At 40.6% G+C, this 17,452-nt stretch overlaps 1 protein-coding gene across 1 annotated transcript in view; it reads right to left on the bottom strand.

Moving 5' to 3' along the window:
• LOC124606480 overlaps positions 1–17,452 on the bottom strand; it is a 358,898-nt gene that overhangs the window by 176,165 nt on the left and 165,281 nt on the right. Inside the window, exons 5-6 of the mRNA XM_047138463.1 lie at positions 4,853–5,037; positions 2,398–2,657 (exon numbers count right to left, since the gene is read on the bottom strand). Of these exons, the coding sequence (XP_046994419.1) occupies positions 2,398–2,657; positions 4,853–5,037 (445 nt within the window). The remainder of the gene's footprint in view (positions 1–2,397; positions 2,658–4,852; positions 5,038–17,452) is intronic.

The raw sequence follows: 17,452 nt of genomic DNA, 5'->3' as shown, positions 1-17,452 counted from the left end.
AGGTTAATTAGGTTTAAGCAGTTCTAACTCTAGGGGACTGATGACCTCAGATGTTAACTCCCATAGTCCTTAGAGCCATTTTTTTTTATCCTGATGCATGTGTGGTTCATACATATTGGTCCAAGTCTGGTGAAGGCGCTGATAGTGCTTATTGGGTACCCTGATGCAAACAACAAAGCCTACACAAGCTGGATCCACGCTCCTTTATTACGACAGCCGAGCTGATTGCCATTTTGGAAGTCCTGGCATTCCCACAGATGTCTGCAGCACACATCTCTGACAGTATGTCAGCCATATAAATGATTAGAAATCATCATAATATTTGTATCAAACCCATGGTTGCAGTAAATATCGACGTTGCGTTTCGGGCGCAGAGGAAGTGTCGCAACATCGTGATGGTATGAACGAAAGGTCATTCTGGGATGCCTGTAAATGAACAGGTTGATGCCCTAGAAAAGCAGGCATCTCTGCATGGGCTATGCAAATATGATAAACTCCCTCTCACAGATATGATACCTACGCTCGGAAATTTGTTGTGATCGTACTGGCAAGAGGAATGATCACGGACATGTAAAATTAAGGACAGTGACTAGACATCTATTCGTCCGATTATTTCAAGAGTGGCATGGTATAATAAGGCACAAACACCAAGGAGCGTCACGCCAGTTATAGCATGGCTGAAGTTTAATCAAGGCAAGTTCAACAAACACTTCTATCGGCTCAACAAAAGTGTCATCCTCTATGTGTTTCCCGAAAGGAAGAAGAACCAAACCACATATTTCTACATTGTCCTCCGTATACGCACCATATAAAGGTCCTTTCTAATAATCTTCAGGCTGTTGGTCACAAATTCCCAATCAACCTCCAAACCTTACTAGCATCCAACGATGTTGCAGTATATAAGATACTATACAGGTACGAGTTCGTCAACAGTGCCAACATCAAGTTATAGCTTCCTGCACTGCTAGTCTAATTCTCCTGGTGCTCAGAATGTCAGGGGGAGACCAAAGATCAATTAAGTGACTAAATCCCTAGTTGCTATTCGCTGAACACGGAATACTCAGCTTTTAAATGTGTGTCACTATGTAACTCCTATGTATACGAGTCTGAATACTGGTGTAACTATATATGTGGAAGTAATACACAACTATGCTATTTGTAAACTTTTCTCTTGTTTTGTCTAGGTGGTACTTATAAACCTGCACAAATATTCCGTACTGTATCCGCTACTATTGAAATAATTCTCACAGAATGTATGAAGAACATTTTATTGTTAATTTGAATGTATAGTCATTATGTGAACTGAATTAGGAATATCCCAAATGTGTACCAACAGCGAATTATCATTTCTTATTGTGTTAATAGTAGGATTTTTATGGTATGCTACTAGTGTGTATCCTGTATTCCGTGTTGATCTTGTTTACCAGTTATCTTACACTCTCACTGTTATGTCGACTCAGTCCTTTGTTAATCCTATGTTACATCAAACCTGGATACAACTTAAATAATGTCGATCCCATGAATTGTCAAAACCATTTGCAATATGACGTTTCCAAGAATTTGCTGGTTGTGCAGATAAATTTAAAAAAAAATAAAAAATAAAAAAAAAACTAATCCTCTAAAGTCTCCATTTCTTTCTGAACTGTCTGAGCAGCAGTAGCATTTGTGTCTGGTGGCCGATTACAGATCTGATTGTCTAAACAGCCTTGGCTTCGAAGTTTGTGATCATTTTCTTTACAGCGACATTTGTCACAGAATCTTCACACATTCGTATATCCTTATTATGGTGATACGAAAGTAAAGCTACAGTAACGGATTCTCCATTCTAATCGTGAAGTTTCATTAACAGTACTTTTTCCGGTAAAGTAAACACACTACAATTGCTGGTGCAGATGAATCGCTCTCTCACTACAGCTCATGTCATACCCGATTCTGAAACGGTGTTACTGACATCTTGCTGTCCAGCGCCCTCTGTAGGCCGGTTTTTGCATTCGTTTTTGGTTTCAATAAAACACCATGTTATTTCAGACATGTGTATCAAGTTTTACCTCTCTACCTAAATTATTCCGTGAATTAGTTCATTTTCAAGTGTTGACGGACTTTTGGTTCACACTGTAGCTTTTCAAGTGCTGAAAATGGACTTTTGTCTGAAATGTTTTGAAGGTGAGAAGAAAAAGTTTATAATGCAGCCACAACGCATTGTGCTCATTTCGTCTTCTACAGAGCCACGTTTTGAAAAAATTGCGTCATCAACAGAGTAGTTTTAACCTATAAGAACGCCGAGGTGTATATGTGGTGAAGCAGTTGGCTCAGACTGTCGCTTTCAGCTGAGAACAGCCTCCACAGCCTCGCTCGTTACCGTGCGGTAAGTTTTCCTGTAAGCAGCAGGTTACGCACCGTGGTGGCGGCCTCCAGGTAGACCAAGCAGTCGGGATGGGCCAGCGAGACCCGATGGGGGAAGTCCCGGCCGTCGGCCGCCGCCGTGGCCGGCCAGCCAGGGAATCCCACGGCGAGCAGCAACCGTACCTCCACATCGGCCGCGCATGCGCCGTGGCCCAGCTGCTCCAGGCCGACGCGCAGCCGCACCTCCGGCGCGCCCTCTACGATTGCGATCCGGAAGTCACGTGGCTCCGGGAAACGACTCTGACTGCAGTCCTCTGCAACACATAGGGTCACACGTCACTCGTTATGTAGCACCACACCACCAGTCAGGTGGCAGCAACTTTGGTGTGATAGCCCTGTATGTACAGGCTGTCCCACGTGCTTAGGAGCAAAGTTATAAAGACTGGTACAGCACATTCTGACAGTTACAAAATAGAATTCTTCCTTCCTACATTTACAACATACTCGTTTCAATTGATCAAATTCTAACTCTCCACCGAGAAATGTACAACAAAAATGACATCTAAAAGTATTTAGATTATTTCTTACTAGATGCTTTTGAAGTTTTAAATAAGTTTGAATAAAACTGTAACAATGAACCTTTGTAGGTCTTCCTTTTGGTAAATATTCTCCAAAAACACATAGTTTTTCGAGCACAGAATGATAGAACGAACTTCTGAACTATTTTGATATTTACCTAAAAGGATAATATTTTCATTACCTGCAATATGCATTTTTGTACACATTCTTATCTTCATTTCAAAGTTTGGAGACTTCTTTACAAATTCTTGAAATTTGAGCTTCTCTAAATTTTTAAACTACATATGATATGTAAGTTTATCCTAGTCTAATAATCAGTATCCCCTAAAAGATCTGTGATTTATTAATATTTCTAGATCTACCTATATGTATAGTGGCACATTATAGTGACTTCTAAAACAATTCCATGTGTATATTCTTTCAAATCTTTCAGTAGCCTACATTCTCTATTTACACTATGAGGAAATTCTAATACCGAATTTTGCTGAGAGTGATAATTATTTACATTGTGATTAACAGTAATTTATTGAATCTGCAGCTTATATAGATTTATTAGTGTCAATAAATTTATTCAGACAAAGACTCTAAAGGATTATTTTGGTAAATTAGAATATTAAATGAAATTAGTGAATAAAGCAAATTAAAGGAATGTTTTAACACAGTTCCAAAAATTTGAAAAATGTACCTATATGAATATCCAAAGAGTATATCAGTGAAAAATGCTTTGTTAAGGAGGGATTAAATGTGCATAGATTTGAGAAATACATTTGTGATATCAAAAATAATTGCATGATGCACATAAGAATCTACCACTTAACACCAAAATCATCCCTTGTAAAATCATTATTGAAGGCAATGAAATATCCAGTTTACTAAAGAATTTGAAGCAAAGTTAGCACTAGCAATAAAACTGAAAAAAATTGAACTATCAAGCCTTATCGAGTAATCTTGATAAATAAATCCACTCACTTGCACACCAAGATAAAAATAAAAGGTAAAATAGGGGTGTAACAGATTTCTTCACACTCATGAACTGCCACATTTTTGTAAAAAGTATAGAAAATATAAAGACCACCAGAAAAGAAAACATTCACACACACTTGGAGGAAGCCTAAAACAGAAAACCTGCTTGAAAATATTGGGGAATATTATATATGTTTGATAAAAGTGATTGAAATGTGATAAAGAGTATAAGGATGGAAATAAATTTCCAGTATGGAATATAATAGTATAAATTAGGGGTCAACACATTATATTTGGAGAAAGAAATATTTTATGCATTTATCTTGGGCATTAACAAAATTGTGAGTTTTAATTTTGTAGTCACTGTAATTTTAGATTCTTAATAAACTAGCAATACTTTTCCACAAGTAGCAAATTATTTATCGTTATAAAATAACCATTTAAAAGTTGTGTACAATGTATATCAAAGTTCCTTTAAGCAATTAGCATAACATTTCTCAAATCTAATTTTAAAAATATAAAGAAGGTTTATTTTAATTTATGAAAAAAAATTCATTTTTTTAAATTATTAACATTTGAAAATATTAAATTCTGTCTGGATGGTGGCCACTTTTGATATAAATTGAAAATTCATTATATCTCTTAATGTCTCTGGGATTTACACAATAAGATGAGCTATGATGCTGCTACTGAACTACGTTTTTTATTATTATTTATGCACAAATGAGGTTTAAATCGATACATCTTTCATGTAATGAGTCCCGAAATATAAATTGTCTCTAACCATGCTGAGAGTGCCGCCATTTTGCAACGACTATTCCGCTTTTGTCACAATCGAGTGACTTATCACCTGTTGTTGCCACCCTAGCTAAGCCGTTGAGTGGCGGCAACAAGACTGAGGCGGCAGGAAGTTTGAGCGGCTAGCCCACGCCCTCCACAGACACACGCGCAGTGATCGCCACCTCACCTGCGCCGTAGTACAGCTGCTGGCGGGGCGGCGTGTGAGCCAGGGCGTGCAGCGCGCCCACGTCCACCAGCTTGCCAGGGCAGCCGCAGAGGCGAGACTCGTCGACGGCGGCGGGCCGCGACGGCTCCGGCCCCCTGGCAGCGGCGCGCGCCAGCAACCCCACGAAACGCTCCTGCACGCGGTCCCTGCGGCAGGCCATGGCAGGCGTGTCCCACACGTGACGGCAGTGACGTAGCTTATTCCTCTATGCCAATGTTATCCCCTTCAAAATGTATTCCAGTAGATATCCACTGCTTTCTCTAAAACCCGAAATACTTCCGGACCTCCGCCTGTAGGACAGCTTACATATCTCTCAGTGATGCGTATTCAGCATTATCCTAAAACGACGAGACGACAAGAAAAGCTTTACGCATGAAAGGGTGAATGTGACAGGAGGTAGAACTACGTACAGAACACCATGGTTTAACCAAGATGTTAAAGAATTACCTGTTCAGAAGAAGAAATCATTTCAAAACATATAGCCAGTCAAAGTCGAGACGATTACATGGAGTATAAGATCATTTGTAATAGGGTGAACTCGGATAGTCAGAAAATAAAAGGACTACAATGGCGAGAGTTATACGAAAGGTATGGAACGAGACATTTATGGATTACAAAAAAAAAAAAAAAAAGTATGCTGGATACTCCAAAAGGATATTAATGAACATATTCAGATACACAATTCAGCAAAATTCAGTGCAAAAATTATTTTAAATTACAGTATAGGGAGATAGTAAAGGTAGAAATTGAAACTAGTCGCCAAAGCACAGAAAATGACAACCAAAAAGACTTCTTATTGGAGGAAATATGCATTCCAATAAAAAGACTTAAAACAGAGAATTCCAATGGCGTAAACAATGAATTAATAAAGTACATGGAGCAGGTGTTATATCAACAACTTCATACTTTGTTTGATAGTATCATGAAGAAAGGGAGGATACCAAGAGAGTGGAAAGAACGTATGTATTACAATTCCAGTGTTTAAAAAAGGAGATAAGCAAGTATTACATAATTATCAGGAAATTACACTGCTTGATAGTACCTTAAAAATGTTAACATCAGTAATTAGAGACAGAATGGAGAATTATACAGAAATAGCAGGAGAACAGCAAGGGTTCAGGAAAAACTGGAGCACAATAGGTGCTACTTTTGTTTTAAGGCTGATTGTGGAGACATCCATAGAGTTTCATAACACAGGCTACCTGTGCTTCGTTGACTTGACAAAAGTCTTTGATACGATTAGAAAAAGGGCTATAATTCAATCCTTAATTGACAAAAAAGTACGAATTGGTTTAATGAAAATCATAGAAGATACATATACAGAGGTAATAAAACGAGAATTAAAACACGGAAAGGATTCACAGATGAAATTATACCAGATAAAGGAATTAGAAGAGGGGACTCATGAAGCCCACTCCTGTTCAGCTTCACAATGGACAACATCACTGATAATGCGTTATGCTAATGATGATGTGCTGATAACAAATAATGTAGATAATTTACATAGGTTAATTCGCCATTTAAGAAAACAGCTAACAATATAATATGGAAATCTCAATTTTAAAAACTAAGAGTATGGTGATACCCAACCATCTGTACAGTGCAAATTAGAACTAAATGATGTGTCAATTGAACAAAAAAATGGTTCAAATGGCTCTGAGCACTATGGGACTCAACTGCTGAGGTCATTAGTCCCCTAGAACTTAGAACTAGTTAAACCTAACTAACCTAAAGACATCACAAACATCCATGCCTGAGGCAGGATTCGAACATGCGACCGTAGCGGTCTTGCGGTTCCAGACGGCAGCGCCTTTAACCGCACGGCCACTTCGGCCGGCAATTGAACAATAGATGAGCTTTAATTATATAGGGACTGTTGTATCCAGCTACAAAGACTTAACCATGGAAGTGAAAAATAAAGTCACAAAGGCAGTAAGGATAGCCGGATGCCTCCAGAATACTGTGTGGAGGAACAAACTTATGACAACCGAAGGTAATATTAAAATATAATAAATGTCTATGCATGATACCTGTTCTTTCAGACGTGTCTGAAAGAACAGACACAATGCATTCATATAATTGATTCTCCTAGATGGACAATGGATCCACCTTCTTCAGTGCAGATACACAAGTATGTCCAACCTTGGGGGAGAATCTAAGAGTAGCGAAAAGATGTATAATGGACAGGGAGGCATGCTGAGATACTCCACGCAGTTATATGTGATAACACTGTGTCACAGATGGCGCAGTGGTCAACACATCTGCCTAGTAAGCAGGAGATCCCCGGTTCGAATCCCGCTCCGGCACACATTTTCACTCGTCGCCGCTGATTTCGCGTAATATCCCGATGAAGCTGACATCAGTAATCCTTCCCTTTCCGTTCCTTCTTTCTCCCCTCCCCCTTCAAATGGTTCAAATGGCTCTGGGCACTATGGGACTTAACATCTATGGTCATCAGTCCCATAGAACTTAGAACTATTTAAACCTAACTAACCGAAGGACATCACACAACACCCAGCCATCACGAGACAGAGAAAATCCCTGACCCCGCCGGGAATCGAACCCGGGAACCCGGGCGTGGGAAGCGAGAACGCTACCGCACGACCACGAGCTGCGGGCCCCTCCCCCTTCACTTTTATTTACACATAATATAAAACATGTTGCGTCTTCCTTTGACATGCAGCAGAAGTTAGAGCAGAAACGAAAAAGATAAAACAAAATTTAACGGCAGTGAAAATGAAGGTACTAAGACGGATCCAAGGAGTAACGATGTGGGACAAAAGGACAATTGGGTCGATAAGGGAATAACGTGCAACACAAAATAGAAATAAATGGATGAAGACAAGAAAAAAGAATTGGAAAGATCGTGTGGGAAGGAGGGACGCTTCAAGACTTGCTACAATTTATAAACATGGACATGGACGGCTGGAAGGGAAACGACTACCCGGACAACCACCCAATAGATGGTAAAGCAGCTGGTCCACTACACCCACGGAGTGAGGCAAACAGGGGCATCCCCAGTCAGCAGAAAAAGAAAAGAAGAAGACCCTTGTGGTTTTCTTTATTGGTGGGAACATAAAATTGGCGCTTGAAGAACTTCTGACGAATATTGACCGTGGGGCGCCTCATTACAGTATTTTTTTTGGTCAGACATTCAATAATAAGCAATGAAGTGCGAGCAGTTGTATTATCGTGATGCTAACGTATGTAATTATTTATGAGTATTTTCCTGATTGCTTAAGACAGACTGGCTTCAATTAGTGTGTAGCACTCCTTGTTGATCGTGCGACTTTGTGACAAGAAGTCGTGATGAACTGTACCGCCAAGAATCGAAGAACACAGTGAGCGCGAGCTTCACGTTTGATCGTACTTGTTGACCTTTCTCCAGTCGTGGCGATCCAGGCAGCGTCATATCCGCGAACCCATGTTGCATCGCCTGCTGTGACGCGTTTCAGCTGTTATGCATCGTTGTTGACTTCATCCAGCCAGTCCTGAGCATCTGGCTTTTACTACTGTTTTTGTTTGAAATTCAGTATTTTTTGAATAAATTTTACTGTATCTTGTTTCTTACCAAACCATCGCAAAAAATTAATGGCATGAGTCAGCTGACGTGCAAGCGTCATCAACAACATAATCATTTATAACGAGTTTGTTTGTGTGGCCTTCCTCCGGAGCAAGCATAGAAATACTTGTTTTGTAAATAAAAACCGCTTTTTCTTGCTGCACTGTATTTTATTTCTCCCGGACGCATTTCGCCATTTTAACTTTAAGGCATTGTCAGCGGAAATCAGAATGATGCTGTTTTGTTTTGATATGTGTTACTTGTAGGTTATAAAGGAGTTGACATCTCGTTTTTTATGTAAATAATTGATTACTTACAGTTCTTCACGTTTTTGGTTGGCATCCGCGTTTCCTCCCATTTAGTCACATGGTAGAGATTGCGATACGGCATTTTCGGAAACATAAGCATGTTTTTATTTTCCTAACTTCTTCCTTCCCACTTTTCATATTGTTTGTCCTCATATGCTTCGTAAATGAAGTTATAGTGCGTCCTCCAGCGTGAGACAACATGAGAGGAAATGCAGACGCCAACTAAAAACGCGAAGAAGTTTGGGTAATCAATTATTTACATAAAAAACGAGAATTGAAATGTTTTATAATCTACAAGTAACACACATCAAAACAAAACTGTATGATTCTGGATCCCGCTGATTAGCCCTTAAATCGAAAAAATGTAAAAAGTGTCTGGGAGAAATAACATACAGTGCAGCAAGAAAAGGCGACTTTTATTTACCAAACAAATAATGACGTCTGATGTAAATTGGTATTTCCAGCCCGGGAGTCCGCGTGTGTTCGCCAGCTAGCGGCACCACTTGATCTGGGTTTCACACTATAAATAGCGGCTTAGTTAATTAGTTAGTTGCACGTTCCATAAATCATTCGAACGATTCATTTACTAAAACGGCTTGGAACGATTCAGCTTACAGAATATATATACTTCATTATTGTTAACATTGAGGAACAGATTATCATTTTATTCCTGCTCACGGAACTTCTCTTAAAAATAAGTTTTGCTTTACCAGTTGTTCAATAGAAATTCGTCAAAGGAACAGAAGGAGATGTCCAGGAGAAATGATTTTAAATTACATTTAAAGTTTGCTTCGTTAAACGTCAGGTATTTTGAACAAATGATCATAAATTTTTATTGTTGCACATTGAACTCCTCTCTGAACCACTGCCAGCTTTAACAGTGGATAATAAAGGTTGTCACTGTTTTTATAAAATTGTGATGGATTATTTATGATGAATTTCACTAGCGAAAATATGTATTGTGACGTCACAATGAGAATGCCTAGCTCTTTGAAGAAGAAGTATCTACGAGTACATGACATCCCTGGGTGACTATCACATATCTTTCTTACTGCTCGCTTTTGTGCAATCAGTGCTTTCTTTATAAATGGTTAGTTACCCCGGAAAAGTATTCCGTACGACATCACTCAGTGGAAATATATAAAACTTGTCAAGAGGTTGATACAGTTGTTTCCAAGATCAGCAATTATAAGAAGAGCAAAACCAGCTCAACTTAATTGTTTGAGAAGCTCAGCAATATGCCTATTCCAGTTCAGTATGTACACCCAAAAATTTGAAGCATTATATCCTACTTAGTGACTGCTGCTCGCATGCTACATCAATTGTTGGTATGTCTATTTGATGTACTGAATTCAATGTAGCGTATTTTTTCAAAATTTACATAGAGTCCATTTTCAGATAACTACTTAAGAATTCTATCGAAAATATCGTTTGCTAACTCTTCTGTTGCTTTCAGTCTAATGAGATTTGTTATAACACTAGTATCGTATGCAAAAAGTACCAACTTTGCTTGTTGAATATTAAGTGGAAGATCATTCACACATATAAAGAATAGGAGTGGACCCAAAATTGAACCCTTTTGGACTCCCTCTGTGATTTTTACCCCAGTCACTAAAATTTTCTACCTCTCCGACACTTTCTAAATTGTTCATCTCAACCTTTTGCGTTCTGTTTCTGAAGTATGATTCAAACCAGCTATGTGTAGAGCCATCAATGTCATAAACTTGATTTTTTCTAAGAAATTGTCATGATCTACACACTCGTAGACCTTGGAGATAACACAAAAATATCGCCTGGCGATGTGTTGCACTATTTGATGAGTGGGTGTATAAATCGCATGCTCAGTCGAGCAACCTTTCTGGAATCCAGTCTATGATATGCTAAGTAAATCGTTTCCATTTAAGTGTGCGACTACTCTTAAGTACATCAATTTTTCGAATATTTTGAAAAAAGATGTTAGTAAGAAAAGTGGACAATAACAGTTGAAGTTTGTTTTGTCACTTTTCTTATGAAGTACGTTAACAATTGCTCATTTTAAGCTCTCTGGGAAAATTCTCTGTGCCACTGATGCATTGCATTTGCATTGCGAAACAACTGCCGTGTGGTCTTAACGCTTCACTGCAGAGAAACACTACCACCTGGATACAAGCCGCCTAGGTGCTATCGGCTTCCAATGACTAGCGAGAGACTGCCTAGCATTCGCTTAGCAGAGTGGCACAGGCAAAAGCCAGTCCATACGCTACTTCCTACCAGTTACTTAACAGAGTTGGATTCCAGTCAGCCACCAGGGTAGCACAGGTAATAGCCTACTGTACAGCCGCTCCCTTCATAACAATCTCTCTTCAAATTATCCAATAACATCTCAGATATGTGGCCGCGGAAGCTACGAAAGAACTGAAATGGACAGACTATAACGGGGGATATTTACGTGTATCCAGCAGTGAACAGCCTTGATTAGGACCACAGTAAGTTGGTCGAAACGGCGGCAATTTACTAGCTTCAGTAGTTTATAATGACGCAAAGCAATACCCAAAATTATATTAGTCAAAATAATAATTTTCTTATCTACTCAGGCGTGCAGGGCACTCGCCATTTTCAACGTCTTTACTACCTTCTTCGAAACGCTTTTATCAGTAGCAAACCCTTCTTTTATTTATTTCACAATGAGTTTTAATTAATTGAAAATCTAGAGGCTATAACAAGCTGTAGATGTAAAATAATCTTTCTCATTAAAATTACAAAAGAACAGAGTCATCCCACCACTACTGAAGGCCACCCTACATTGACCTACGGCAGGACTCTCTCAGTCCCTCGTGACTGGGAAAGAGGGGACGGTTCCAGCCAACCAGTGGCGTACGCCAAGCCCCATCTTGAATGTGATGAGCACGCCTGGCATCTATAGCTTCATCTATCACATCTCCATGTGGTGACACTGAATTATCTGAGCAAACTTTGAATGTGCCACAAAACTGAAGTTACCTTTAGCAGTACAGAGCGTGGTTAGCGTCCAGCATTTGCACGAAACTCATAGATTATTCCTAAGCCTATACCCTTAATGGAAACCAGCATCACAATTAATTAACATCACATAAAATGACTTTCATAAACCGAAGTGAAAAAGGATCGAGAACAAACACTGGCGGAAAAAAATCGTAACACCAAGAAGGATTGGTGCGACATAAACGAAAGATGGTAGGTTGTTTTTCCATCTGAAGGGTGATGTCTATTCAAATTTTGCGCCAGTCGCATAAGCGTGGCGCCAGCTGCGCCACTATGAGGATGCATATCATGTTTGCTTTAAACACACGCTGTAACGGGTGTGAGCGTTAGTTACCTTTGGGACTGAACGTACTGAGTTGATGTTAGAAAAGAATTCCTTTAAGGCTACAAGGATGCCATTTTTAACACCTCACTGAGTTTGAAGGAGGCCGCGTAATAGCGCTACGAGAAGCTGAATGTTTCTTCTGCGACTGTACATGACTGATGGTAGTGGTGGTCACGAGAATGTACGGTCGCAAGAAGACTCAGCCCCGCGGTGAGGGGGGGGGGGCTAGGGGGGGGGGGGGCGAGTGGAACTACCGAGAGGGAGAAGCCGTCGTCTTCGGCGTATGGCTCTGAAACACCGTATTGCATCTGCAGCAGCAATTTGAGCAGGATCTGGCACTATTGTGACACAACTAACAGTAATAATTTCTTTAAAGTCAGTACCGCCATTAGACTGTTGTTTATTTACATTATTACATTTACAGTTGCACAATCATGATTTCGGCTTCAAAGTTCTATTATCGTGTTTTAATACGACAGTATGCCATCCCAGGCAATTTATAACACTTAAAACACTTGATAATGGAATTTTGAAGCCGAAATCGTGACTGTGTAAGTGTAAACACTGTACATAAACAACAGTCTAACGGCGGTAATGACTTTAAAGAAATATATTATGACTGTGGCCCTTCATTATGAAAAAATTATTAACAGTAATAAATCGGTTACTTGAAGGACACCTCCGAGCAAGAGGCCCTGTAGCGTGCATTCCACTGACCCCAAACCACCACCATTTGCGACTTCAGTAGCGTCAAGCGAGAGCTTACTGGAGGACGGAGGGGAGGTGCGTTGTGTTTTCTGATGAAAACTGGTTCTGCCTCGGTGTCAGGGATGGCAGTGTGCTGGTAAGGAGACCAGGTGAGGGCCTGTAACCAACCTATATGTGTGATAGACACGCTGCACCTTCATCTCTAATTATTGTCTGGGGTGCAATTTCATACAATAGCAGAAGCTCTGTCGTGGTTATCACACACACCTTGTCTGCAAGTTTTTACGTCAAGCTGATGATTCGAGGTGTTCAACATCCCAGGGTGTGTTTTCCGCCAGGATGACTTTCGCCCTCACACCGCTGTTGTAACCAACTTGCTCTACAGAATGTCGACATGTTGTCTTGACCTGTTCGATCACCAGATTAGTCTCCAGTCGAGCATATTTCCCGTCCTTGTATTGACCGATCAAGTGCAACAGGCATAGAACTTCACTCCACAAATTGACGTCTGGGACCTGTACAACAGAGTGTATGCATGTTTGCATGCTTGCATTTTACATTATGACGGTTACATCGGTTATTAATGTACCAATATTTCACACTTGCAATGGCTTATCTAGTGCTTACATTAACCTGTGATCACTTAAACATGTTACCCAGACAAATATATTCTCGAAATTTCATTACCCTACATTAATTTTTTTTAATTCCGATTTTTTTTCTGTCAGTGTATTACAAACATAGGTCTAGTTCAGACTCAACAAGTCCTTGGTAGGTTTCCGGAGGTATGTGGCACGAGATATCTCTACACGAGTAACACAGTTCCAGTAAAATACCTGCCGTTGTTCGTGGGCACGAAGATGATGTCCAATGGCGCCCCTGACGTGCCAGTTTCTACATCTACATCTACATGGATACTCTGCAAATCACATTTAAGTGCCTGGCAGAGGGTTCATTGCACCACCTTCACAATTCTCTATTATTCCAATCTCGTATAGCGCGTGGAAAGAATGAACACCTATATCTTTCCGTATGAGCTCTGATTTCCCTTATTTTATCGTGGTGATCGCTCCACCCTATGTAGGTCGGTGTCAACAAAGCATTATCGCATTCGGAGGAGAAAGTTGGTGACTGTAATTTCGTGAGAAGATTCCGTCGCAACGAAAAACGCTTTTCTTTTAATGATTTCCAGCCCAAATCCGGTATCATTTCTGTGACACTGTCTCCCATATTTCGCGATAGTACTAAACGTGCTGCCTTTCTTTGAACTTTTTCGATGTACATCGTCAGTCCTATCTGGTAAGGATCCCACACCGCGCAGCAGTATTCTAAAAGAGGACGGACAAGCGTAGTGTTGGCAGTCTCCTTAGTAGGTCTGTTACATTTCCTGAGCGTCCTGCCAACAAAACCAAGCCTTTGGATAGCCTTCCCCACAACATTTTCTATGTGTTCTTTACAATTTAAGTTGTTCGTGATTGTAATACCTAGGCATTTAGTTGAATTTACGGATTTTAGATTAGACTTATTTATCGTGTAACCGAAGTTTAACGAGTTCCTTTTAGCACTGATGTGGATGACCTCACACTTTTCGTTTTTTAGAGTCAACTGCCACTTTTCGCACTATTCAGATATTTCTTATAAATCTTTTTGCAGTTTGTTTTGATCTTCTGATGACTTCATTAGTCGATAAACGACAGCGTCATCTGTAAACAACCGAAGACGGCTGCTCAGATTGTCTCCCAAATCGTTTATATAGATAAGGAACAGCAAAGAGCCTATAATACTACCTTGGGGAACACCTGAAATCACTTCTGTTTTACTCGATGACTATCCGTCAATTACTACCAACTGTGACCTCTCTGACAGGAAATCGCAAATCCCGTCACATTACTGAGACGATGTTCCATAAGCACGCAATTTCACAACGAGCCGCTTGTGTGGTACAATGTCAAAAGCCTTCCGGAAATCAAGAAATACGGAATCGATCTGAAATCCCTCATCAATAGCACTCAACACTTCATGTGAATAAAGAGCTAGTTTCCAGAATGAGATTTTCACTCTGCAGCGCCCGGGCGTGAGTCGTGCTTCGGTAGCTCAGTTGGTAGAGCACTTGCCCGCGAAAGGCAAAGGTCCCGAGTTCGAGTCTCGGTCGGGCACACAGTTTTAATCTGCCAGGAAGTTTCAAAGAGCTAGTTGTGTTTCACAAGAACGATGTTTTCCAAACCCATATTGAATGTGTGTCAATAGACCGTTATCTTCGAGGTAATTCATAATGTTCGAACACAATATATGTTCTAAAATCCTGCTGCATATCGACGTTAACGATATGGACCTGTAATTTAATGGATTACTCCTACTACCTTTCTTGAATACTGGTGTGACCTGTGCAACTTTCCATTCGTTGGGTACGGATGTTTCGTCGACCGAACGGTTGTATATGATTGTTAAGTATGGAGCTAATGCATCACCATACTCCGAAAGAAACCTAACTGGTATACAGTCTGGACCAAAAGACTTGCTTTTACTAAGTGATTTGAGTTGCTTCACTACTCCGAGGATATTTACTTCTACGTTACTCATGTTGGCAGTTATTCTCGATTAGAATTCTGGAATATTTACTTCGTCTTCTTTTGTGAAGGCATTTCGGAAGACTGTGTTTAGTAAATCTGCTTTGGCAGCACTATCTTCGATAGTATCTCCATTGTTATCGCTCAGAGAAGGCTTTGGTTGTTTCTTGCTGCTAACATATTTCACATACGGGCAGAATCTTTCTTTCTTTCTCTCTTTCTTTTGCTACTGTCGTTAGTACGGAATTGGCATGGTTAATTTTAGGGGGTGGCCGGATGCCCTTCCTGCCGCCACCCCCATACCCCCCAGGTCGGAAGTAGTGTACCTCAGCTGTCGGTGACTAGTGTAAATCATGAAATAGTGTGAATGTGTTTCAAATGGCTGCTAGTCGTCTAACTGAGGCGGGACGTGGGGACCGGCCCGGTATTCACCTAGTGGGATGTGGAAAACCGTCTAAAAATCACATGCAGTCTGGCGGGCACACCGGGCGTCGTCGTAAATCCGCCGGGCGGATTCGATGCGGGGCCGGCGCGCCTACCCGAGTCAAAGAAGCAGCCCGTTAGCGCTCTCGTTTACCAATGGTTCCAATGGCTCTGAGCACTATGCGACTTAACTTCTGAGGTCATCAGTCGCCTAGAACTTAGAACTAATTAAACCTAACTAACCTAAGGACATCACACACATCCATGCCCGAGGCAGGATTCGAACCTGCGACCGGAGCGGTCGCTCGGTTCCAGACTGTAGCGCCTAGAACCGCACGGCCACTCCAGCCGGCTGCTCTCGTTTACCCTGGCAGGTACATACGACCAGAATCTCTTTGGATTTTCTGCCAGGTTTCGAGACAAAGTTTCGTTGTGGAAACTGTTATAAGCGTCTCGCATTGAACTCCGCGCTAAATTTCGAGCTTCTGTAAAGGATCACCAATCTTGGGGATTTTGCGTCTGTTTAAATTTGGCATGTTTGTTTCGTTGTTTCTGCTACGGTGTTCTAACCCGTTTTGTGTACCAAGGAGGTTCAGCTCCGTCGTTTGTTAGTTTATTTGGTATAAATCTCTCAATTGCTACCGATACTATTTCTTATAATTTAAGCCACACCTGGTCTATACTTATATTATTAATTTGGAATGAGTGCTTTTTTGAATAGGTATATTTTTCGCTTATTTTTCAAGCATTTGGGGATTACAATATTCGATCTCGCTACGACAACCCCGTGTTCACTAATCCCTATATCGGTTTTGATGCTGGTTATTAACTCAGGGTTATTTGTTGCTAAGAGGTCAAATGTGTTTACACGACCGTTTACTAAAAGATTAGAAAGTGTTGCCTTCTACTGGGCGTGAAAGTACTCAACAAGGCAACCTGAGGTGGGGAAGTCCCACAGGTACCCGGACAGTCGTGTTACAGTGAACGAGACGGCCTTGGTGATGCTTAGTGGAAGCCATTAAATAATATTCCTTTCCGCGGAAATTTAAGACTGATACTTTTTTAGATCCGTTCCCTCGCTGATATTACCTCGAGATTATCGACAGTAGTTGTTAGGAGCCGATTGGAGGATGTATGAGAACTGTCAGTGGTGTACACGTTCCGGTCATATGGTCGTGTCTCGGAATTCCGAACTACGAAAATATCCGCAGTATTATTCTAGTTGCCATATCAAATGCTAATTATAGATATATCGGGTTCTGTACACATCAAAAAAAGTTTTGCATCACCCCGGTTCCCAGAACTGCTGATGATAGACGTTGACTGTGGATATTGTATCACAGACACTGTCCCTTTTGAAACACCCCCATTATGCCGTTTATTGGGTTGTGTGTGATTTACCGAAGCCGCCAAACAGTTAATTATTACGATTATATTACCGTGTGCTTAATGGATGAAAGACCATCGGTTTTTCTGCTGTGGTTTCGGGGGTATTTCAACCGAGTGCGGCTGTTCCGAGACGGAATAGTTAGTAATTGAAAGTTAGTCTATTATCAAAGACCATAAAGTTTGCGATATACAAACTGATATGTATTTTCTACTAACACACCAATTCTGAGAGCTCCCATAACACCATATCCATCCATCCATCCATCCACCCACCAATTC

This window comes from Schistocerca americana, chromosome 3, assembly GCF_021461395.2.
Source record: "Schistocerca americana isolate TAMUIC-IGC-003095 chromosome 3, iqSchAmer2.1, whole genome shotgun sequence".
NCBI classification, from domain to species: Eukaryota; Metazoa; Arthropoda; class Insecta; order Orthoptera; family Acrididae; genus Schistocerca; species Schistocerca americana.
Note: the sequence above shows the minus strand (reverse complement) of the source record. Positions and strands in the feature narration are given on the sequence as shown.